The 23,691-nt window shown below is 38.2% G+C and overlaps 1 protein-coding gene across 1 annotated transcript in view; it reads left to right on the top strand.

Moving 5' to 3' along the window:
* The window catches only part of RABGEF1 (RAB guanine nucleotide exchange factor 1), a 32,962-nt gene extending 9,637 nt beyond the window's left edge, over nucleotides 1–23,325 (top strand). The window contains exons 4-9 of the mRNA XM_063298540.1: nucleotides 10,923–11,089; nucleotides 13,239–13,320; nucleotides 14,351–14,483; nucleotides 16,425–16,516; nucleotides 18,910–19,166; nucleotides 20,476–23,325. Coding sequence (XP_063154610.1) covers nucleotides 10,923–11,089; nucleotides 13,239–13,320; nucleotides 14,351–14,483; nucleotides 16,425–16,516; nucleotides 18,910–19,166; nucleotides 20,476–20,874 — 1,130 coding nt within the window. The 3' untranslated portion in view covers nucleotides 20,875–23,325. The remainder of the gene's footprint in view (nucleotides 1–10,922; nucleotides 11,090–13,238; nucleotides 13,321–14,350; nucleotides 14,484–16,424; nucleotides 16,517–18,909; nucleotides 19,167–20,475) is intronic.
* The last annotated feature ends 366 nt before the right edge of the window (nucleotides 23,326–23,691 follow it).

Below are 23,691 nucleotides of genomic sequence, written 5' to 3'. Positions count from 1 at the left end.
TTGGACAAAATTTTTAAGAATAACTTTGAAATTCTGAAGGATTTTTCATTCCAAGGGTGTTTAGGATAACAGTTTATAGGTCTGAGATGTTCAGATAGGCAGCTGCCTTCAAAATGATAAATCACTGATAAACTTGTTGAGCCAATGAGTTGTTGGAAGCAAGTAAGTCTCTTGACTCAGACCTAAGCTGTAATTCAGTGTTATGTTTTGTCCTGTGAATAACTAAACAAAAACGAATGCTTAAAGTGTAGGACCCAAGGCTAAGAAAGGGTTCTTATCAAATCTTTCAGAAGATACTCAGTGTCAACCCAAGAAGGGAAAAAGTTAAGAGAAAAGGAAGATTTAGAGACTGATTTTATTATGCTTGTTACTTGTCCTTAATAACTGCTTGAGCATGGGCTGATGTGAAGAAACTCAAAGGTTTAAATAAAATAAATAGCACACACAATAATTGAGATAGTTCTGCAACACAGAAAAACAACAGCTCTAAAGCAACTTTAAGGGACCTTTGTGAATGAAAGTTTCTTGCCATCTGGTGAAAGCAGATAATTGTATACCCTTTCTTACTGAAATCAGAACAAATGAATAGCATATCAAAGCCACATATTGTTTAAGTTGTTCCTTTTATAGGACTGCATAACTATTTGTCAAATCTGATGTTGTGTTTAAGCCCTTTGTACTTAATTTTATAACCCTTTTACTTTTTTTTTTTTTTTTTTTTTACAAAAATCTATAATTAAAGGATGATAAAATGGCAAAATACAACTGTCAATTAAATTTCAGATTTAATTTGCAGTGAAATCTTAATTTTACAACAACATCCAGGCAACATCTGGAATAAAGCTTCTGCTGATTGAAATGAGCAGTGTTGCAGTTAAACAAGCATTTTGGGAAGCTATTTCAAATTCTGTCCACAACAACTGAAAGAGCTACAGTGTCAGTTTACTGTATATCCAGTAACGGGAGTGGGCCCTGAGAAGTGTTTTGAAGATGGAGTGTTCAGACAGGCATACAGGGAACAAGGGAAAATTGTGCTTAGACATTGGCCTGTCTGCTCCAGTGGCCATGATTAAGATCTTGGCATTCCACTGTCAGCACTTCAACACCTCCTTTCTGCTTGTTTGTGTCCTAATCTCAGCTGCTAACATCTTTCATGTGCATGTGCAGTTTGGAATGTTAAGCTGCCCTAGAACTGGTTGCATGCTTCCCCAAAACTGCCTGTTTTCTCATGTCATGTATTCTCTGTTTACGTGTTTTGAAATATGCTTCCTCTTCAATTATCACTTTTAAAGTGCTTGACCACCAGATGTCCAAGTTATTATAATGTCATCTTTCTGTAGATCAGACCAGGAACCATAGATCCATTGCCTCCCTTCTTCATTCTTTCCCCTGCTGCCTGTGGTGGTCCTGCTTGCTGTTCTGCATTTGTTCTAGCCATTCAGGAGTCTGGTTTTAAGCCTGAACAGCTTGGGGAGGAAGTCAGTGCTGATAACCTTCTAAGGGACTTGAAGGAGATGTTTACTCCATCTTGGGAGCTTGCTTCTCTTCCTGAAGGTACTACAACACAGAGGGTCAAGCCATGCATGTGCTTGTTTTAGTGGCTTTGCAGAATCCAAGCTAGAATTATGCCAGGAGTAACCTCCTATAAATAGATTTGCTAGAGACAAGTACAGATAATAGATGTTAAAAAAAACAATTATGGTGCCTGAACCTGGTGTTTCCCTTCAACAGAAAATACTGTAAATTCTATTTAAAAACTTGCTTAATTACGTTGTGAAGGAGCCCTTGTACCTATTAATCTTTTAATAAAGCTAAAAATTGATAAAGTCTTGAGATGATTTTGAATCTAAACATTTTCTTTTAATTTTGGAAGGGCAAATTGTAAGGCACCTTCTTGAAATGAAAACAATTAGATCAAAATGTTGCTCCAGGCCATAACAATGGTAAAACAAAAATTAGTAGTCATATGTAATTTGAGAAATAAGACTAGACTAGTTCAACTGCTGTTGGAGGTGGGGGTAGGGGTTGTTTTCTTTGATGCAATGAAAGAGAATCTTTGTGAAGTCTGAATAAGGCTGAGTGTTTCCTCATAAGCTCTCTATTTTTTGTTTTGATTGATCAATGAAGTGACATCAAATCAGTGCCAGGTCTTTATGACCTCACAGATATACATTTATTTTCGCGAGCTTTCGGAAGATTCTACCTTCTCTGGTTACAAGAAGTTTAGTTGTTTGCACCTCTTGCTTCCAGGATTTCAGTAGAGATTCTCCACGCAGTTCCAGCATATTTTTCCATCCAAGAAGGCTGGATGCCTACTTTTTTTTTTTTTAAAAAAGAGGCTGTTTGTATAGTTTAAAATCTTATGCTTTTTTAAAAAAACACTTCTGTTGGAATTCTTGTTAACTGTCTTTCAGAGATGAGGACGGTGAGTTCCAGCTTTAAGAGAAATAGTTTTCTAAGGGGTTTCAGATGCATGCTGTGGTACTTCTCCTTATTTTCATTCACTTGGGCTGGCTATTTATGGTCTCCTTCAGCTTTCTGCCAAGCATTTTATGGACTGTTCAGACTGGCTGCTCAAACAGTCTGTATATTTTTTTAAACCAGGTAGTTTTGATGAAAGATATGAGATAATTTTTTTCTGAGTTACAGCATAACAATTTATTCTGTATGAAGTCAAGTTTTTTCTTTTTTTTTAGTATCTTCCAGCCAGAAGATGCTGGAGGTGCCAAGGGAGACTTTGAAAGTGGTGGGACAATCTTTCCACCTCCCACATTTAATAGTAAAAGATAAAAACCAAATATTTCCAGCATTTATTTTTTCACTCAGCCTTTTTCAATCATAACTCCCAGAGTTCTCAGGTAGCATGGCCCATTACCTGTTAGCATCAGCAGCACAGCAGATTATGGAAGATAATTTTCTTGAACAGTATGAATGTAAAATACCAAATAGATCAGGAACAACATTTTTAATATCCGATCTAGCAGATTTGTCGCATCCTTTTTATATATATAGTGAGAAAAGACTGTGAATACTGAAAAGGTATGTTTTGCATCTTAAAAAAGTTGGCTGCTCTGACAATGTGCAGTATTTGGTTAGGAGCACTTGGCTGTTCTTCTCTAGGATCAGAAGCTACCAAGGGGCATCTTAGTCTCTTAGCCATATATTAACTATCGGGAAATACCAGAACTGTTGGAAGTCCAAAGGTGTCCTGGAAGAAGGCGGTGGCAACCCACTTCCATAATGCTGCTAAGAAAATTGTTTGGGTGTGTCCATGAAGTCATGAGTAGAGCTCAATTCACAGGAGAGTTTATCTTTTCAAATGTTTAACAGCCCTCGCACACACGAAGGGCAGCCTTGCCCGACCTGTGGTCCTCCAGGTACATGAGATATCCAATAACCGGGGTATATTGAATGCAGGCGATTGTGGAGAGGGATTGTATTCTAGCATTTTTAGAAATTACTGAATGAAGGAAAAATGCCCAAGAGTTTTGAGAGGATAGTGCTGAACAACAATACCTAAGCATTTGATAGTTCTAGAAAAACCCACTTTTCTGGAATTTCCTGGTCACTTTCCTGTGAAGAAAATGGCATCATTATAATGCAGAAATTTGGGTGGTTCAGAAAACCTGATGTGAAAGACTTCTTACATGCATACTTTAATTCGTATAATCTGCTGTGCTCCTGATGCTAACAGGTAATGGGCCATGCTACCTGAGAACTCTGGGAGTTATGATTGAAGAAGACAATTCATTTTGTCAGCATGTGTGTTCCTCAGTTTCTAGGGATGAGAAAGCTTCAGATAGCAGATGTGGTGCTTAGAGTGTTAGACTGTGACTTGGGAGACCCATGGAAGCTCACTGCTTCTCTGAGCCAATTATCTCAGCGGGTTGTGATGGTAGGGAGAAATTGGAGGAGGGAGTGCTATGTATGTATGTATGTATGTATGTATGTATTGCCTCAAACCCCTCTAAGAATTTAATAAATACATATTAAATATAAATATAATAAATAAAAATAGATGTGGCGTGGTAGCCAATAACTTCATCAGCCCCACACACCTGTTAGTTAGACCCTATTGTTGGTGTCATGCTGCAGTGCAGCAAGTCACCTAAAAAGGGAAAAACATGTCTTGTTACCCACTGAAGACACGAGAGCAGAGGGCAAACTGTATAGAAGTAATTAGTATTAGGTTTTGAACCCCAAGGTGAGCACCTTGAATTAGGCTTGGAAAACAACCGGTTAGGCTGGGCTGGTGGATCAGGCTAAGTCACTAGTGTTTAAGCATGGATTATTGCATAAATTACAGTTAGCTGGGTTTGCATGGCACAGGTCAAGCTGTATCTCATGTATTGGCCTGTTTCCCACAATAGCCAGCTGTATTGCATGGGAGAGCAGAATCAGTGGGGCATGAAAGCCAGATATCTCCCTTGTGTGTTCTCAGCATCTTTTAATGAATAGTATGTAGCCTCTGACCGAGGAGTTGCCATTCTAAGTAATGCAGAGGACTACTGATGTGTACCATTAATTTATCTGCCTTTTATAATATTTTCCTTGCTGGAAAATAGTTGATGTATGCCATTAATGTAACTATAACATTTTTGTTGCTGGATCCATTTTCCTTGTTGATCAGAACAGAGGTCCAGCTTCCAACCATGAGAATCATCTCTCTGTCCTGCTGTCTGGCATTTAGAGATATGCTACCTTCACAGACTTCAATTAGATATCAAGTATAATAGCTGTTGCTGATCACCTCCATGCATATTTTCAAGTTGCTCTTCATTTTATTGCATTGTTTGCTGCCATAGCACACTTTGACCACACTCTGCAGTGGTCATAGTCTGCAGAACTGGATCATGTACCCAGCAAATGTTGTGATTAGTTTTTCCTGGCAGGTATTTTAAAGCAATGGTGTTTAAAAAGCCATTTATAGTGGCTCTGCTGGGCACTCTCATGACTGTGGCCTTTTTGTTTGGGTTTTTTGCTCTTCCAGAACAATTTAGCCATGTGGAATTAATTACTGTCCTAGGAAATACTCGAAAACAGCTATGTCTTCCTTTTTTTGTTTAGCAACGCAAGAGCTATGTTTTAGAACCCGTTTCTCCTTATGAAATGGAAATATAAAAAGATACATATAAGCCCATGATTGTGGACATCTAGTCTGCCAAATACTGTAGATCAGAGGTAGACATTGAGTGCTTTGTTGCCATCTCTAGCATGAAATATGCAGCTTAGTTAAAAGCCACTTAGCTCTTGCAGTTGCTTAATCAGATCTTGTAGAAATGGCCAGTGAAGATCATTACAGCTTTAAATGCTTGGGGCTTCACTTGTTATTTTTAAAATATGCATTTGGGTTAAAAACTGCCTCTCTCCGTGTGTCAGGTCAGTGGCATATGATGCTCTGGTATTGGTAGGAACTCCCCATGTGGGCCAAGGAAGTCTGCAGGAAGAGCTGGGGCCTTGGAACCCTCTCTTGAGTGTGTCTGCAGCAGTACTTCATACTGGCTAGGAGTTGTAGTCTTGGGGTTCCTTGAGCAGTTGGAAGGAAGCCAGCTGCATTGTTCCAAGTTTTCCATAGTGGACATTTATTCATGGTGTTTTACCAGTAGAAAGTACCTCATGTGAGAGTCTTATGTTATAACTGATCCAAGTGAAGCAAGGAAAGGAAAATAAGATGGAAGTGTGATTGAAATACTTGCATAAGACTCAGCTATAGTTTTGACCTTTTGCGCTAGCACATAGGGTCAACCCATGAGTGTAGTAGCCTGCCATAAGTATGGCCACATTAATGATTCCATTTACCTTTTGAAATTTTAAAAAGAATTTAAACTTTCGTATAGGCATGGAACAAATCATTTGTGAACATACAGATCATGAAGATGAAGTATTTCTTTGTTTATGAAATTTGTACGCTGCTGAATCATTTAGATTCATGGTAGCTTATAACAATTTCAGACTTCTCTGTGTTGAGACACTTGGCAGCAACCCTATAAATTCCCACATGGAGAAAAATGTGAAGGAAGCTGCCATGTTTTCATAATAAATGCTTTCAGCATTCTTCATTCCTTGCTGTCCTCACATTAATCATTGGTTGTCTACGTTAGATGCATTAATGCTTGGCTTGCATTTGTGAGGTGCTGATTGAAAATCTCTGTGTTTTGCTTCTTTCCCTTCATCCTGCTACGTTTGCATCTTCTGTGCTTCATTCTGAATAGTGCTGGTTAGCAAACTGAAAGGTGGGTGAATTGATGCTGCTGTTTAGATGAGACAACCCTTTTTGCCTTGCTTTTGTTTCTTTTTGGATGAGGCCCGAATGCTATGCGTTTTAACCCAGGATAGGGATGTATTCAAATACAGTACTGCACTGAATATCAGTTAGGTCCATAGGCCTTGATAGGTGTTTGTAGTCAGCCCAATTTACCTTCTTGCATTGCACTGCCCCTTTTATTGCCTGTCACGTCAAGGACCCCATCTACAGTATTTCCAGTGGATGTGTCAGTCATTGAGTAGTTTGGCTCGCATGGACCCTTGCTGCTTCATTTGCTGTTTGCCATGATACTCCTTTGGCCTGTACTAATCTGGGGAATGGGCAATATGGTGCCTGTTAATACCTCCTTTCAGGCTCCCTGTGCCCCAGAGTTTATTATTATTTTAAATTAATTTTAAAAAATAAATGGTAAGTTCTGGCTTTTGCCAGGTAATTCTTGCTGTGTCTTTAATCTACTGTATTCTTGTGATCCGGGTGGATCCTGTCTATATATGTAATTACACTTACTGTAATTATCTCCAACATGAAAAGCTTTTAGAGGAGTAGCTAACAGTGAAATCGTTGGATTTACTATTGTTCTTGTGGAGTTCCATACTTTTATCAAGTTTTGTCTTATTTAAGTTTGTTATACTGAGCTTTAACTTGTAATTCACTTATTGATATCTTTTTTTCCTGGTGATTTGGAAATCGTATTTCTTCCCCTCCCCCCTTTTTATTGTGTTGTTATAAATCTTGATACATTGTATTATTTCAATAATGTTTAGGTAATATAATTAAAAATTATTGGCATTCTATTATTTAGGTAAGAGTATTGAAAATGGAGAAGAGAAAAAATATTCTATCAATATTAATTACAATTTAGGATGTCCATATTACAAGCATTAAAATTATTTGGCTTTTTCATTCAAAGTTGAGTATAATATAAAAAAAAATCTGTGATGTGCATCAAAGTATTTATTACATAATAAAGGTTTTGGTCTTAAGCTAATTTTTTTTTATTCATTCAAATATGTCCAATTCTCAGAGACTGCCTGGACAAGTCCCTGCAATTTTCTTGGCAAAGTTTTTCAGAGGTGGTTTGCCATTGCCTCCTTCCTAGGGCTGAGAGAAAGTGACTGGCCCAAGGTCACCCAACTGGCTTTGGGCCTAAGGCGGGACAAGAACGCATGGTCTCTTGGTTTTTAGCCTGATGCCTTAACAACTACATCAAGCTTGCTGTCATGAGTACTGATGGTGAGCTGGAAGGGGCCTCTATCCAGGGGGGAAAACGCATGCGTAGTACTGAGGAATTAAGCAGCCATTCAAAGAGATACAGATCAGACCTGCCTTAACTTTTGGGGTTTATCTCTCTGGGTTTTTCCCACGCTTCTTCAGTTTGTTAGGATTTTCTGTCTTATGTAGCAGTAATAAACACTAGAGACCCATTCCTCATCTCAGTGTGATTCCTGACTGTTAGGACATCAATCTACTTGTTGTTGGTGTTGTTGCAGGGCTGCTGCCAATTGTTGGATGGCTTGCCGAATTTCCTGGTTTTCCGAAGACATTTTCCCAAATGTCTCTCCTTTATTTTTCTTTGTTCCTCCCACTTTCAATGGGAGGAGGAGTTTGTTAGGATTGATGTCCTAACAGTCAGGAATCACGCTGAGATGAGGAATGGATCTCTAGTGTTTATTACTGCTACATAAGACAGAAAATCCTAACAAACTGAAGAAGCGTGGGAAAAACTCAGACAGATAAACCCCAAAAGTTAAGGCGGGTCTGTTCTGTGTCTCTTTGAATGGCTGTTTAATTCCTCAGTACTACGCATGCGTTTTCCCCCCTGGATAGAGGCCCCCTCCTGCTCGCCATCAGTACTCATGACACTTACTGTCCTTAAGCTACTTACTTAATATTAAAATCTCCATTGTATTCTTACTTGGGGTGTGTGTGTGTGTGTGTATCATGTTAATAAAAGGAAAAAATAGATGAACAGAACAAATTTAACAAGAATTAAAATACTAAAAAGTAGAAAAAGAGAAAACATAATAATAATAATAATAATAAACCTATTAGATTTCTGACTTCCCCCTTTTGATACATCTGCTATTTTGCAATACCAGTAGGTCTCAGTGCGGTTAATGAATCCCACAGAATGGTTGCCTTGTTTGAATTTGGACTATTTGAAATTATATTTCTAGGGAAAATATGGTGATTGGTTCCAGCTCAATGGAAATAGGCAATGAAAATTTTTAAACATATTTTTTTTATATGTATAGTAATGAAATGTTGCAGTAAAGGATAAAAAGAATATACTTATAATTTAAATTTATGGTTAACAAAGTCACAGAATAGTTATAGAAAGTGGAAAAAAACCAAAAAAAATCTACCATAGAGTCAGGCTTTCCAACATCTCATCTCGTTTTAGCATGGCTATGACCATATTCATGTCGTTCAGTTACATCAGATTTTTGCTCTCTTGTAATAATAAGCCTTTTCTTTTTTAAACTTGTACAGTTTTCCTCTGATGGAATCTTCCTTTTCTCCATTTTGCACACATGAAGATCAGCAGCATCTAAAACCCCAACCACAACTGCTCACGTAATAACCTCAATTGCACACATGCTAGCCTCGCATTGACTGAATTTTGGGTTGCATTAAATGCAACCTGGTATCAGTTTACAATGCACACAAAATCGAATATTGCATTATTCAAACTTGCACTAATCATGATCTACCTGTATTTGTAGACATTTAGATTCCTGTAGAAGCCAAACTGATTGTATGTGTTGCTAGTTTAGTGCTTGGCTTGTATTTGTGAGGTGCTGATTGAAATTGTCCATGCTGTGTGATGTGTTGTATGTATGGGAACCATTCTTGCTTAAATTTAGTTAAACTTCTATTATGTATATATACTGCTAGCTACATATTCTCCAAGTTTAAGTTCCCAATCAGATATTGTTGGCATTGTGTCTTTCTTGCAGTGTTGAACAAAATTTATTCTTGCTGCTGTAAGCATATAGCTCATTAAATTATGTTTCTTGTTGACTGTTTCTGAGATTATATCAAGCTGTGGTTTCATTTTGAATTTAAATTCCAAAATCTTCTGCATTATATTATGTATATCTTTCCACTATTTTGGGGTATTTTTACATGTCCACCATATGTGATGAAACATTCCTTCTGTTTCATGACATTTCTAACATTTATTACTGTATGATTTGTCTATCTTAGATATTATTGATGGAGTTGTATGCCACTTGTAAAACATTATCTGCCAATTTTCCTTTAAGTTGTAACTTGGTGTGAGTTTTATAGATATAGTCCATAATTCTTCCCATTGTTGTAACTGTTTCTTTAAAGTTTTCCATCCATTTTGTCATACAATTTTTGTTTGTTTTGTCTCTGTGTCATAACTTAAGTAAAAGTTTATACAATATACCCCCTTACAGGTGGTATTGGTTTTGTGTTAGAGTTTCAAATTCTGTTTTTTTTCCCCGTAATGTCTCTCCTTCCTTCTTGAGATCCAATTGTATCCATCTGACTGCTTGTAAATGCATCAACCATGGTATATTCCAGCCTTCACTAAGTAGTTTTTGCTGTTTTTAGTTTATTCATAGAATCTGAGTGAACCATCTCTGCATATGTAATTACATTTTTCTTGCTGTAATTATCTCCAACATGAAAAGCATTTGAAGGAGAAGCTAGAAGTGTCATTATTATTATTCCCTTTGTGGAAATTCATACTTTTATCAAACTTTGTTTAATAATATGACCTTTTAAGTTTGTATCCCTCTTTGTATCTCTGTACCATAAGTATGTATGAAGTCCATTGGCTAAGCCAGCTCCTTCCAGTATTGCCATTCTGCTATTCAGAGATTTTATCCATTCTGTTATCCATGACAGGCAGCTTTTGGTAAATATATTTTGTGATTAGGCTACTTCTTTACAGTATCCAACTTTGTGAGAGCACCCATAACTTGCTATAAAAATTCTCAAGGTGCCTGCTGGCCCCCAAAGTTGGCTTGCCCCTGTTGTAATCTTCATCCCATTAACAAGGTTCTGGTACGTTTTGATTAAATGACAGAACTAGCAAGATAAAGTGCCTAATTGGAAACAGAAGGTGTAAAAGCACATCCTATAGCTGTAGCTTTTGAAGTTTTGACAGCTTGAGGAGAGATAGCAGTGTTTCCAGAAAATGCTACAAGTTATAATAGATTAATGGATTCCCTTATGTTACTTCTGTAAATACTTTATAAGATTTGCCACAGTGATACATGGAACAGTTGCAGCTTGCATATATTGCCTCTTAGAATGGGGTTGAAAAGTACATACTGTGTTAGCTAATTGCTTTACCAGCCCCTTTTCTAGAAAGTAGGATGTAGGCACAAGGTCTAGTTAAACAGCAATACCTTGGGGGAAATTGACTCTTGATAAATTGTGTCTATCATGCAAAGGACATCTGAGGTTGCAGTTTCCATCTGAGAAAGTCTTATTACCTGCAATTCTAGTTTAGCTTGCAAGTGCTAGGAAATAAGCCTTCAATTTTTTGCATGCAGGGTGTTTTTTCTACCATTAAATAGCTTCTCCTTTTCCTCTGTAGCTCATAATATACACCTGACCAAGAAAGGTGAGTAATTTTGATTTGTAACACTTGTGCTATTCCTTTTTTTTTTGGCAGAAGTTCCAGAAGCTAAGGCTCCTAGTCCTTCTATCAGTAGGCAGGTCAGCATTGAAACGGACAGTGTGTCCAAGGACTTCATTGAGTTTCTCAAGCCTTACAATAAGCCTGGCCAGGAGATCTACAAGCAGTGCAAACTGTTCCTGGACACGATGCATCGCAAGCGGGTGAGCTATTCTTGCAGCGTGAGGGGTTTTCTGGCATTGGTTACTCACCTGGGTTTTTCCCTGTAGGGGTCAAATTCTGGAAGTGGAGCACAGGGAGGAACGAGCACCTTTCATGGTGATGGTAGCAAAAAACGAGAAGGGGTCAATAGCCCCTTTTCTGACTAACAAAACACATTTTATTAAAAGGGATAAGCTTTTGTGAACTGCAGCTCAGGAAAGCATATACTTTTTAATAAAATTTGTCAGTCAGAAAAGGGGCTAACAGAGGCCTCATTTTTGCTACCATAGACTAATACAGGTCTCCTCCTACAGTGGTGGTGATAGTGGAAGGGTAAGTATTGAGGGGAGAAAATTGAATGATCCTCAGTTATGATCTGTTTGTGAAGCAGTCCACAAGTATGTTATTTAAAGGAGAAAAGTACAGGTAGTCCTTGCTTAATGACCACAATTGGGACTGACATTTTGGTTGCTAAGTGAAGTGGTCATTAAGTGAATCTGACCTGATTTTACAACTTTCTGGGGGGTGGTCATTAAGCAAATCAACATGGGTGTTAAGCAAACCACGTGGTTGTTAAGCGAGTTACATAGTTCCCCATTGATTTTGCTTGCCTGAAGTGGCTGGGAAGGTAGAAAATGGCAATCATGTGACCATGTGACACTGTGACGGTCATAAATGTGAACCAGTTGCCAAATGCCCAAATTGTGATCACGTGACCATGGGGACACTGTGATAATCCTAAGTGTGAGGACCAGTCGTAAGTTGGTTTTTTCAGCACTGTCGTAAGTCCAAACTGTCACTAAGTGAATGGTTGTTAAGCAAGGACTACCTGTATATTACCTGAGGGACCACCTCTTCCCCATTACATCAGCCCGTCCCACCTGATCGTGCAGAGAGGGCATGCTGCGGACCCCGCCTGTAAGAGAATTTCATCTGGCGGGGTCCAGGAAGCAGGCCTTCTCCGCAGTAGCTCCTGCCCTGTGGAACATGCTGCCCCCGGAGGTGAGATTGGCCCCATCACTCCGGGCCTTTCAGAGGAGCCTGAAGACCTGGTTCTGCCGCCTCGCTTGGGGTGGAGAGGGGAATCGATCTACATGGGGATGGCTGCTATAGACTACTCCTCCCACACTTGGACTGTTTTAGATTCTTTTGCCACTTGGACTTTTTATCTTTTTATCTTTACTCTTATTTATATTATTTATTATTGTAATTTTATACTGTGTATTTTATGGTTGTTGTTTTAAGTGATTGTTGTAAACCGCCCAGAGTCCCCTGATGGGAGGAGATGGGCGGGGACAAATTGGATAAATAAATAAATAAAATATTGCTTTGGTGTGTAAGGAGACTAAAGGCCTCCCCCCCCCCCATACAGTTTACTTTTAAAATGGGAGAGTCATCTTAGATTTGTTCACAACACAGAAATGTGAGGAACAAAGTTTTTTCTAATCTTTCTTCTAGTGTGTGTAGGGTCATCTTCCCTTCAGGGAAATACCATACTGTGTTTGCTATACTTGTGAAGAAGTGGGTACATTTGTATACAATTCTTCTTACCATCGGTAGCTTAGAAATTGCCCCAGATGGAGCTGCAGGCTATAGTATCTTAAAATTTAGAGTGGGGGGAGAGAAGAGGAGGTCTTTGCTAGTTTTTTTTAAATAAACATCACAACTTAACTAAAAGAGCTGTTGCTGGAGGTTAGAATTTCTTGTGTTCCATTCTTGTGGAGAAATGCTTGTGTGGTCAAATCATTCTTATCATTCCCCAGCACTGATTCCTGCTGATGCAACCCCCCCCCCCACTTCCTGGATCTTAATGTTTCTCATCTTCTCTGAGGACCTTACTAAAGATACTGGTTGACCTGAAAATAAAGGATCTGGGAAAAGACAAGCTGCCTCTAGTGTCTGCATTGTGGTGTCTGGTTCTGTGAAGAGTTCAGTATGTTATTTGTAAGACTGGGACCTTCATTGTACTGGAGGTAGCTACAGGGTGGAAAAAGGAGCCATAAGTTCTGCCACCTTGGACTTAATACTGGCCCAATACAATGTCAAGATATCAAGGACTGTGAAAACAGAATGATATGTACTTGGATTTTAGGAGATCTCAGATCTGGAGCATTACCCATTCTCACATGCATGACTGATTTCTCTTTGTAGGAGTGGAGTATTGAGGAACAGTCTGAATATGCTCAGAGCCTCTATCAGAATGTGGCAGATAAGCTACAGACTCGCTGGAAAGGTACTGTTCTTATGTATTTTGCCATTTTATTTGTGGAACTCAGAGGGGAGGAAGGTAACACCCATTATGGGTGCAATTTCAGATGTGCCTTTTCATGTCCCTGCTTGAGACAGACAAGTGGAAGGGGAACATTTTGCTTCCAGAGGAGATCAGTGGTGATGTGGGAGAACAGATTTTGGTCCTTACTCTACATTGAAGAAATCCTCCCCCAACCCCCAAAGAAACATGGGATCCTTGAGTGCAGGTTAGACCAGATAGGATCAAAGGTCCTGAACCCACCCTTTCCAGCAGTCCCCAAGTACAGAATTTAAACTGCATTGTTGTTAAAAGGGGATTGAACAAATATGTGGAAATCATACCAATGAACCTTCAGGTGTATCTAGATATTGATGGCAAACAATGCAGGAGGTCTATTTTTTTCTGGGAAAAGAAAATTTACTTTGAGAAACAAGCTTCTGGACTAGACCCTTACTTTCACTGGAGATGTTGCTAGGGAGTCTTTGGCTACAAAATGAAGAATGTTATGTTAGGTTGTTGTCCTTCTTAACGAAAGGGAGGGCTGGAAGCTGGGTCTCCCTGCTTCTAGTCCAGGGCCTTAACCACTACACCACACTGGCTCTCAAATAATATGTTACTGTAGGTAACATTTTAATAAAAGGGGGGTGGAAATGGCAGACTCTGTCTAACTTGCAAATACTTGCTCTGGTGATGCTAGATGTGTTTCAGTTCTCTCAACAAGCACCTAGTTCACCATATTAGAGTGCGCTGCAGTTTGATAGATGCAGTCTTCCACATACTAGTCTTTTATGCTCCCCTACATCCCTCTAATGCTCCTACCTCTTTTAGATTCTTTTAGACTCTTGTTTTTTATATACATACTTTCTGTTGTAATACATAATATCTTTTATATCTTCTAGCTTTTCATAATTTTTTTTTAGGCTATGCTTTTTAATTGACTGTATCCCAGCCTCCTTATGCTGGCCTATGACCGTAATAAAGATTTGTTTGTTTGTCTCTGTGTCTTTTCCAGTGTCTCCAGAAAAAGTGGAAAAAGTGATGGATCAGGTGGAGAAATTCATAATGACCCGCTTGTATAAATACGTTTTCTGCCCAGAAACCACAGAGGATGAGAAGAAAGATCTTGTGGTCCAGAGAAGAATCAGGTGTGGCTTTAGGACTAGAGTCTCTCTTTTAGACACAGCCTCCTTAACATTTGTTACCTACTTGTACCCGGCTGATTCTGACTGTAGCAGATTTTTCTCTTGCTTTTCTCAGGTTTCTCCTTGAAGTGGTTGAACTTTTAAAAGCTGCACTATGACTAACAGGGAATTTTTTTTTTTTACTGTTTTTACTGTTTTTAGGTCATCTTATTTGTGCTTCGTAATGTTCCACTTCATTGTCTTCCTGGGCGGAAGGCCGTGTCAGTCCTTAATTATTCTATCACAATAGCCCATATTAAGTTTGTGGACTAAATATAGACGCTTTTAAAAACTTCTACACTAGTACTAGCAGCTTGAGCTTTTGTGGAGTAAATATACGCTGTACAAAGAGCAATGAAAAACAACAAATGTCTGTATCCCAGCAAAGGATTAAGAGGTTCAGTACAATCTAGATTTCTCAAAAGGAGCAGTGGGACCAATTGAACTTCACACTGATCTCTTTTCTCTAGAAGAGCAATATGTGAAGAACCTTGGAGGATTACTCAGTTTGAAATGTATCATCTTGAAAGTTCTTCTTTCACTGTAAATGCTTTGTATTCCTTTCCTTCCTTACAATCTTGAAAAATATGCAAAGAGTTAATGATCCATGCGGTACCTACCTTGGCAAATATCAACTAATAAATTTGTTTCTCTGTGAACTTCTAAAAGTCAAGTCATCCACACATTTTTCTTCAAAAACACTCTGCAGAACTTGGGGAATTAATTTCTAGGGAGCAAACATAGACAGATTACAGTGTTAAATGCCATTTCCTAGACAATATGTCAATTTTAATGAAATGTTTTAATTTCAAAATAGACTTTTTGAGAAGAAAATAAAAGAATAGTACATGCTTAGAGATCATAGATTCAGTGTCCTGGTTTACCAAATGTAATCTTTTTCAGTCTCTGACCTAGTTGCCTGCTAGTGCCTGGTAGTCCGTTCCCAAACTGACCAAGTGGATAGGGCACGCAAGAGAGCTCTTTGGCAGCAGATGGTTCATCTTTAAGGATTGAATGCTTTTGGACTTTTACATACACAATATATACATATTATAAAAAGAGAAGAGGTTTGGTGGTCAGTGGCCAATATATTCTTTGACTCAAAAAAAATATTACAGGTCAACTGCAGTAATTCAATTTACAGGGCATAGCAAGAACAAGATCTTATGAGGAGCATATTTTATGCATTGTTACACATTAAGAAATAGTGCAGTAGTTGTTTTGCCCATAAGAAAGTGTCACTGGAGCTCTAATACAAAGTGACGTGTGAATAGATGGATGGGAGCACAATGGGGGAAAGTTTACACAAATGTTAACATTTATTTTGTAGTTTTATAAAAGCCGATAAAGTTGGCACTTAAGTGAAAAGTTTTTCCTAACTATTCTACGAATCAGATGGATCTAGGACAAAATAACAGATTTCCACATTTGACACCAAAATATATAAAACCAGATAGTTTCTTTTTATTTCCCAGTCATTATCTACAACTGAGTTAAAGCAAGTCTGCTATAGTACTACCCTTCAAAATGACTGGTTTTTGGGTGCATCCAAAATATTTAAACTCATGCCTAAGAATGGATTTTCCATGACATTGGTAATGGTCTCTAAAACCCTATATGACTTGAGCCAGGTGGTTTAGGATATATGCAATAATGAATAAAATAAAGAAACAAAGGCATATTATTTAAATAATTAATATATCTATTTAATTATGAATATGAATATGAATAAAATGTAAATTAATAATTTACATTTAATTATTTAAATAATTAAAATATTTGCTCTCTGCTTTTGTTGTCCCAGAATGCAACTTTCTGGGCACAGAGTTTTGTTACCTTCATTCTTGACACATTAAACTCTTTTAATAGTGATTTTTTTCCTCTGTCCTTCAAATCTACCTGCAGAGCTTTGCACTGGGTTACTCCACAAATGCTTTGTGTTCCTGTCAATGAAGAAATCCCTGAAGTCTCAGATGTAGTTGTGAAAGCTATCACAGGTATGTAAAGGGCCGATGGATTGGAGGGGGAACGTTTATTGATCTTGAATCTTTTCATCGTAGTAAAAATCACCAGCTTGATACCAGGAGCAAACTTGTCTCATATCAGAAGGCTAGTAAGAAGAGTATGAGTTTAGCCCATGATGCCTACATTCCTTTTTCTGTGAAAGTAATCAAGTCTTGTTCAGGAGTGATTTCTACAAAAAAAAAAGTATTTCCTGAGGTAATATGTTTATCATAAGGCTGGTTCACACATAAAAGGCTAAACCTGTATTGTGGTTTGTTAGCGTTTTTGCTTAGCATTTTGTGTGTTGGGATGAAAATGTGTAAGAATAATATTGCAAGGGTAATGTTTGCTACGTCAAACAGGTATAGAACCAGAATTCAGAGTGGCATGAGAGTGCTGCCTGCTTCCTTCTTTCTCCATACTCCCCACTGAGGAAGGACTTTTTATGGGGAATTTTCTAGGTGAAGTAGAAGGTTATTCACACTCACTACTTAACTGATTGTCCAGAAGGATACTTTGGCCCACTTCATTTGTACAAACTTAGCTATCCAGTGGCCCTAATTTCCAAGGAATTCATCCTGTACTCTGCTTCTCCTTGCTTTCATGTCCTTTCATTCCTTCCACCTGAGTAACTGGCTAGAATTCTCTAAAACTCTTTGTAGGATAAGTCTCCATTTGATGGTGTGCCAGTTCTCCACCACTGCATATTTTCACAGCAATTGTTTTTCCCAAGGCAAAAAAACTGAGTCATCAAGCCTCCTATCTCCTCCAATTCTGGCTTGAGAATAAGGCCTTCTCAGATTGGGATTAGGAATTGATAGTTATTCAGATGTGGCTTACCTATAACTCTCAGCAACTCTCAATCTTAACTGGAAAATTGTTGTTCAGCAGCACTCTGAACTGAGATGTTTAGTTGTGCTACTTCAGTGCTGTAGAAATCATTATTAATATTTTATACCACCTCTGTGTGGAAAGCTGAATATAGTAACTGAGGGTTGATTAATCCAAAGCTGTCAGTAAAATAAAGAAACCTGGTTGATTTTAACTATATACCTGTCAGCTGTCAATCATCTGAACCCCCTCCAGAGTTTTACATATGCTATAAAAACAGTTTTAGGACATATTTTTTTAAAATAGTAATTTTATTTTATTTTATTTAAAAAATTACACTTACAAAGATAAAAACTAATACAAACTAAAAAAAAGAAAAGGAAAAAAAGTGCAGAAAAGAAAAAAAATAGAAAAATAGAAAAGAAAAAATAGAAAAATAGAAAATAAAAAAAAAGAATATAGTAAAGAAAAAGAAAAGAAATATATAAAGAAATGACTTCCCCCTCATCACGACAATTATAAGCAATTTTAGTAACTTACCACCTTCTCTTAAAATACAACAATGATCTCTCTTTCCCATATCCCATCTTTTATCTATAAACAAATCCTTGAAGCCTCATTGTTTCAATCCTGATCAGCAAAAGTCCATTAAGGGTTACCAGAGATAACATATCTATTTTAACCTTGATCAAATAAACCAACTTTCTTTCCTTTTACTTATAACAATCTTGATCTTAAGTCCCTTCAACTAATGTCCTAGAACTTGATTTCTTTTCATTTTTTTCTTTGTCCCTTCTCACAATATTCTTCAGAGCTTTAACAAGCCCCTCTTGTAAACCAGGTCACTCTCTTGGTTTGTTATTTATTGTTATTGTCACTGTGTAACAGTTACTGTGTTATTATATCCCTTTTAATTATTAAGACATTAGCCAGGTTCTTTTGTATGTCCAGTGTAGCATCTTTTTCCATATTGTTCTTGTAACCTGTCATTTTTAAATCCACTTTCAGATCAGTCTCAATCTTGTCAAGTAAAACTTATTCCTCTTTCATAATATATTTTTAACGTAGTCTACTCGCCAGCTCTTCATTCCACCATGGTCATAGGCTCTGCTTTTAGCAGAGCTGCCTTCAGTTCACTGTTTCTTTCCCGGAAGTCAGGACAGACATATTTTTTTAAGGACAAATGATAATATTGCAGCCAGCAGCACTTTTAAGGCATTCTTGTTCCTCTGAATACATAAGAGAAATGCCTCTTCAGAGATAGCACTGTTACCCGCTGCACTTTAAGTAGCTAGCTATTTAAAATTGCCTAAAACATTTTTAGGTCCTTTGGCTTATCAGTGGATTGGTTAGATTAAAACTTGCATTTTTCCTGCACAGCAGGGCTGCTGGCTGATAGTGCTAGCTAATAACTCATTTTATTTCTTTAAAAGAAAGATGGCATGCAAGATCTAGCAAACTCTCTTAAGCATGGAGGGTGGGACATCTAAAGGAGAAAGAGCCGTGCCGGTGAATGCAGCCTTCCTTGATCCTTGGGATTGTTTTCCACTTGCAGACATCATTGAAATGGACTCGAAGCGCGTCCCCCGGGACAAGCTGGCCTGCATCACTAGCTGCAGCAAGCACATTTTTAACGCTATCCGAACCACAAAGGCTGAGCCAGCTTCAGCTGATGACTTTTTGCCCACTCTCATCTACATTGTCCTGAAGGGCAACCCACCCCGCCTGCAGTCCAACATTCAGTACATTACTCGATTCTGCAATCCCAGCAGGCTGATGACTGGGGAGGATGGATATTACTTTACAAACCTGGTAAGTAAATCTGTGATTGTGACAGTCCTTTTAGGGGAATTTGAAGAAGAGCTTTATCTATATTGCCAGATACAGAACCTATCTTTCATGCTTTCTCATGGTGGAAGAAGAGCTGAACTTACCACCACCATCATCATCATCATTTATTTAAATTGATCGGCCACCCAACTCATCTGAAATTGTCATTACGTAGAATTGGATTTTTGGCCCACCTGGTTCAGTGTCCTTATTTGTGTCCTTCATTGTCACATCAGCAAGAATGCTTAACCAGGTGCTTGGCGTTTTTCCTTGATCGTGAACTTACAGTCATGGCACTATGGAGAAGCTATATGGTAGACACACTTCAAGGGAATCTAACACCCTGAGTTAATGCAGATAATAAATATATTAACTCATTGAAAAATACCAACCTTCTAGCTCTTGCTGTTGAAGTACCAGAAACAAAATCTACATGTACCTCCTTTTAAAAAGAGGTTTGCAATAATAACTAGTCCAATATCCTTGCTGTTAGCCAAGGAGGAATGGGAAGCCAAGTATACTGAATTATTGCACAGAACTAAAATTAAAACTGGTGAAACTTTGGTTGGGTTTGTACAGTGTGTTGGATTGGGCTACAGTGGAGTTGTCTGAGCTGTTCAACGTGTGGTGGGAACCCAGCCATTACATTAATATGTTTTTAATCAGGCTTTCACATTAGGCCACAATATTATTAATTTCTTCGTGCATATTATGTTGTTTTAAAATAGCAGTTGTGTTTTGTTAATCCAGACTTAGCTTTAGCATGATGATTGGTACATATCTGAGGAGGTGAACAAAGTTGACAAGGAAACTCTCAAAAAATAACAGTGCACTTTATTCATTTGTTTGTTTGTTTGCATGATTTATCTACTACTTCAATTGTCATGGACTCAAAGCAGTTTACAGATATTCCTTCATGGCTGATGATGGTCTAGGAGCGGCATGTTCACTCTTTCTCACTCACTCACCCACACACACACCTGTTGTAAAATGAGTAAAAGTTTGTATGTATCTGACAGGAAGGTACATTGCAATTCAGAAAGGGAATTATGTCTGCATATGTAAATTTGTAGATCGACAAAAAGTTGATCAAACGAATTGAGCAATTTTTGATAATCTTAATAATGTGATTTATTATTATTAAGCAATAATTTAAACTATCTCTTGCAAACCTTGATCCATTATCAAGGTTTACAGTGTATTTTAAGAGTCACATCAAATAGCTTGCACATGAATGGAGATGATGTTGATTGCGTGCGATCTGAAAGGGTTCACACTCTTGCTTTTGCAGTGCTGTGCTGTCGCCTTCATAGAGAAGTTGGACGCCCAGTCCCTAAACCTGAGCCAGGAAGACTTTGACCGCTATATGTCTGGCCAGACCTCTCCAAAGAAACAAGAACCTGAGAACTGGCCAGCCAACGTATGTGTGGGGATGCGCCAAATGTACAGGAACCTGGACCTCCTCTCACAGCTTAACGAGAGGCAGGAGAGGATTGTGAGTGAGGCCAAAAAGCTCGAGAGGGACCTTATCGATTGGACTGGCGGGATCACCAAGGAAGTCCAGGAGATTGTGGAGAAGTATCCCTTGGAAATTAAAGCCCCAAACTCAGCCTTGGCTGCCATTGACTCTGAAAATGTTGAAAATGACAAACTTCCCCCTCCACTGCAGCCTCAGGTTTATGCTGGATGAGAGTCAGGACTCAGAAGTTCCTTCCTTCTCCCTTTTTCTGCTTGGCAGACGGGCTAAGGGGAAGAAAATCAAATTTAAAATTGGCACATTTTAAAGGTACTCTTTGTTGGTTGATGTGTCCCATGATATTTATTTTAGTCAGAGTTGGTTACTATGAAGGCTGAATTTTTATGTGTTCCTGAAATGAATTTACCTTTTCTTTTTACAGAAGTTCAGTATAATTTTTAAGGAATGCTTTGGGGATTGTTTTCTTCCACGCATGCACAGGTTTTAAAATCAACTGGTAGACAGTTGTGCCGTCCTCACTCCCTAAAACGTAGTTGCTTACCACACTTTGCCAAGAATGCTCTGTTTGAGAAAAAAGTGTAAAGGGTTCTTAGTCTCTGTTTTCAGAAAGAGATGTGTTGTAAAGTAAATATTTAAGATTGTAAATAGGTTTGAAATGTTGAGCAATGTCTTAATAGCATGACATTTAGCAAGGAATGGAAACTGGGTTTTTTATTTCTTCACTCTTAAGTTTTCTGCTTATAGTTTTGATCTAGAACTGAGGATAAGAGAGACCAAGGAAACACTACATTGTAGTAAATAACACAATTGGACTCAGTTCTAACATGACTAAAGTCATTTTCTAATATTTAAAATTTCTTATCTGAATTTTGAGCCTGGAGTAGCCCTTCTTTTTGCTGTGCTGGTCTCTAGCAACTGCACAATTGGACCTATATGAAGATCAGAGCAGAATTGGATGGTAGCTGTAGGTGTGTGTGGGAAATGCTGGAGCCAGTTTGAATTGCTGTAAAAATCACATGATACAGGAAGATTCTGGGCTCTAAAAAGTGCTTCAGTGTTTTTAAAAAATCCATTTGCTTCATAGTACCTGTACATAGCCTTCAAAGAATTGGCTAGTGTGGCATGAGGCTGCCTTGTGCTGGAAAAATCAAATGAGGTGTAGAAAAGCAAGTTCATTATTGCTTTCCCTGAATCACACTTCAGCTGTATTTTTAAATGGATTAGTCCACTCAGTTATAGATTGTCAGAAAACAGATTTATGGATAGTCCTAAAGGCAGCAAGTTGGCTTATGCAATTTTGTGGACTACATCCTTTTTAAAGTGAATTTGAACAGAGTAGGAATGAGGAATCTGTACCCCTCTGTGTATCGCTGAACTACAGCTCCCAGGATTTGTCTTCACTGCTGTGATGGCTGGAATAGCTGATCTGCTTTGAGAGGCCCATTGCTTTCCAAGTCCTTTCAATGCTCTTCTGAAGATTAAGCCCATTGTGATCTCTCTAGAGTCCCTCTCTCCTTCCAGTAACTCATCTGAAGGGTACGCATATCTCTGTGAGTGACTGCCTTTTCTTCCCCTCCAGCCTTTTCAGTATTCTTACTAGTGTGATGATCTCGCCAGTCAAATCTTCTCTCTTTGGCCAAAGATCTAGCAAGGCTGTGCGGATGCAAGGAGTTGCCAGACTGAATGAACTAGCCCAGCCTTCCCCAGTGTGTTAGACTACGGTTGCTGTTATCCTGAGCAAGATACACATGTTGGGATGATGGAATTGCAGTCCAGGAGATGCAGAGGGCACCACGTTAGGGAAGGCTGGACTAGTCTATGGGCGATGCTGTTTCTGTTGCTTCCTTTACTTTGGCGGAGCTGGGATTCTGTGAAAGGCCAGGTTGGGTTATGTGAAACTATGTTAAGCATTTTCTTGAAGGGCATAGTTTAAATGCAGTTCCCGCCAATTGTTAAAGTCATTTTAAGTGTCTGAGACTTTTGTGTGTGTGCAAGATTTGGATATCCTGATTATCATTAAGTCTCACATAAGCTTCAAGGGAAAGAAGATCTGGCCTATTACTCTATTATATAGAAAAAGAAAAACTCTTTACAGTGTTACCTGTTTTTATATTATAGTAGAACACTTCTAAAATGCCAACTCTTTTTCTTAAGCTCTTCTCAACTCTCAGAGTCTTATTTGTACTTCTGGCAAACCTGGGATTGAAAGAATTAACTTACTTTGGAGTTGATTCCTAAACATTCCATTCCAAACTGTGTTTCTAGGCAACATCTGAATGAGCCATCTTTATAGCATTTTAGCATTTATCTGTTTTTGCAATAAGGTCAGGCCAAGATTGTGACTTGTTCTGTGTCCACCTGCTTTAAAAAGCATATCGGTTTTCAACTTGTTGAGTTATCATGTCTGAGTTTCTTGAAAGGTTAAATATTTATGTTTTTTCCCCTTCCTCAATTAAACTTGTGGAAGTGAAGTAAGCAAACTATTCCTTTGGCTACATGTTGATGAGATTCTATTTTTAGAAATTTCAGTTTTCAGAGCTTTGTTTCTTGGCCTCTTTGTTTGATACTCTAGGTGCTAAGTCTGTTTTCCAGGTATATATTTCACTCCAAAAAAGCTACTGCTGTTAAATTGCTGTCAACAGAAATAAACCATGTACAACATGACTCATTATTAGTCCATAGAAATCTTGATTTACAATCTTTTATATATCATTGATGCTTCAGGTTTGGTCACAAATCTGTTAAATCTTGCCAAGCAAATTTATTCACAAATCTGTTAAAATCTACAAAGCTTGTAACTGTTAATAGCGTCAAATTATCTTTAATTATACCTTTTTACATACTCTTGGGGGCAAAAATGGGACCTTGTTTTCAGTTACAAAATTCAGTGTACCTTTCTTTTTTTCTGTAAACTGATAGAGAGGAAAGAACCAAGGTCACTGCAACGCTTTCCTGGATGGTGTCAGTCTGTCTTTTCTTTACCATTCATTCATTCATTTATTTCATTTATTTTTTTAACCCAGGCAACAT

This window comes from Candoia aspera, chromosome 1, assembly GCF_035149785.1.
Source record: "Candoia aspera isolate rCanAsp1 chromosome 1, rCanAsp1.hap2, whole genome shotgun sequence".
Classification (NCBI taxonomy): domain Eukaryota; kingdom Metazoa; phylum Chordata; class Lepidosauria; order Squamata; family Boidae; genus Candoia; species Candoia aspera.
The sequence above is the reverse complement of the archived record's forward strand: the minus strand, read 5'-3'. Positions and strand labels throughout refer to the sequence as shown.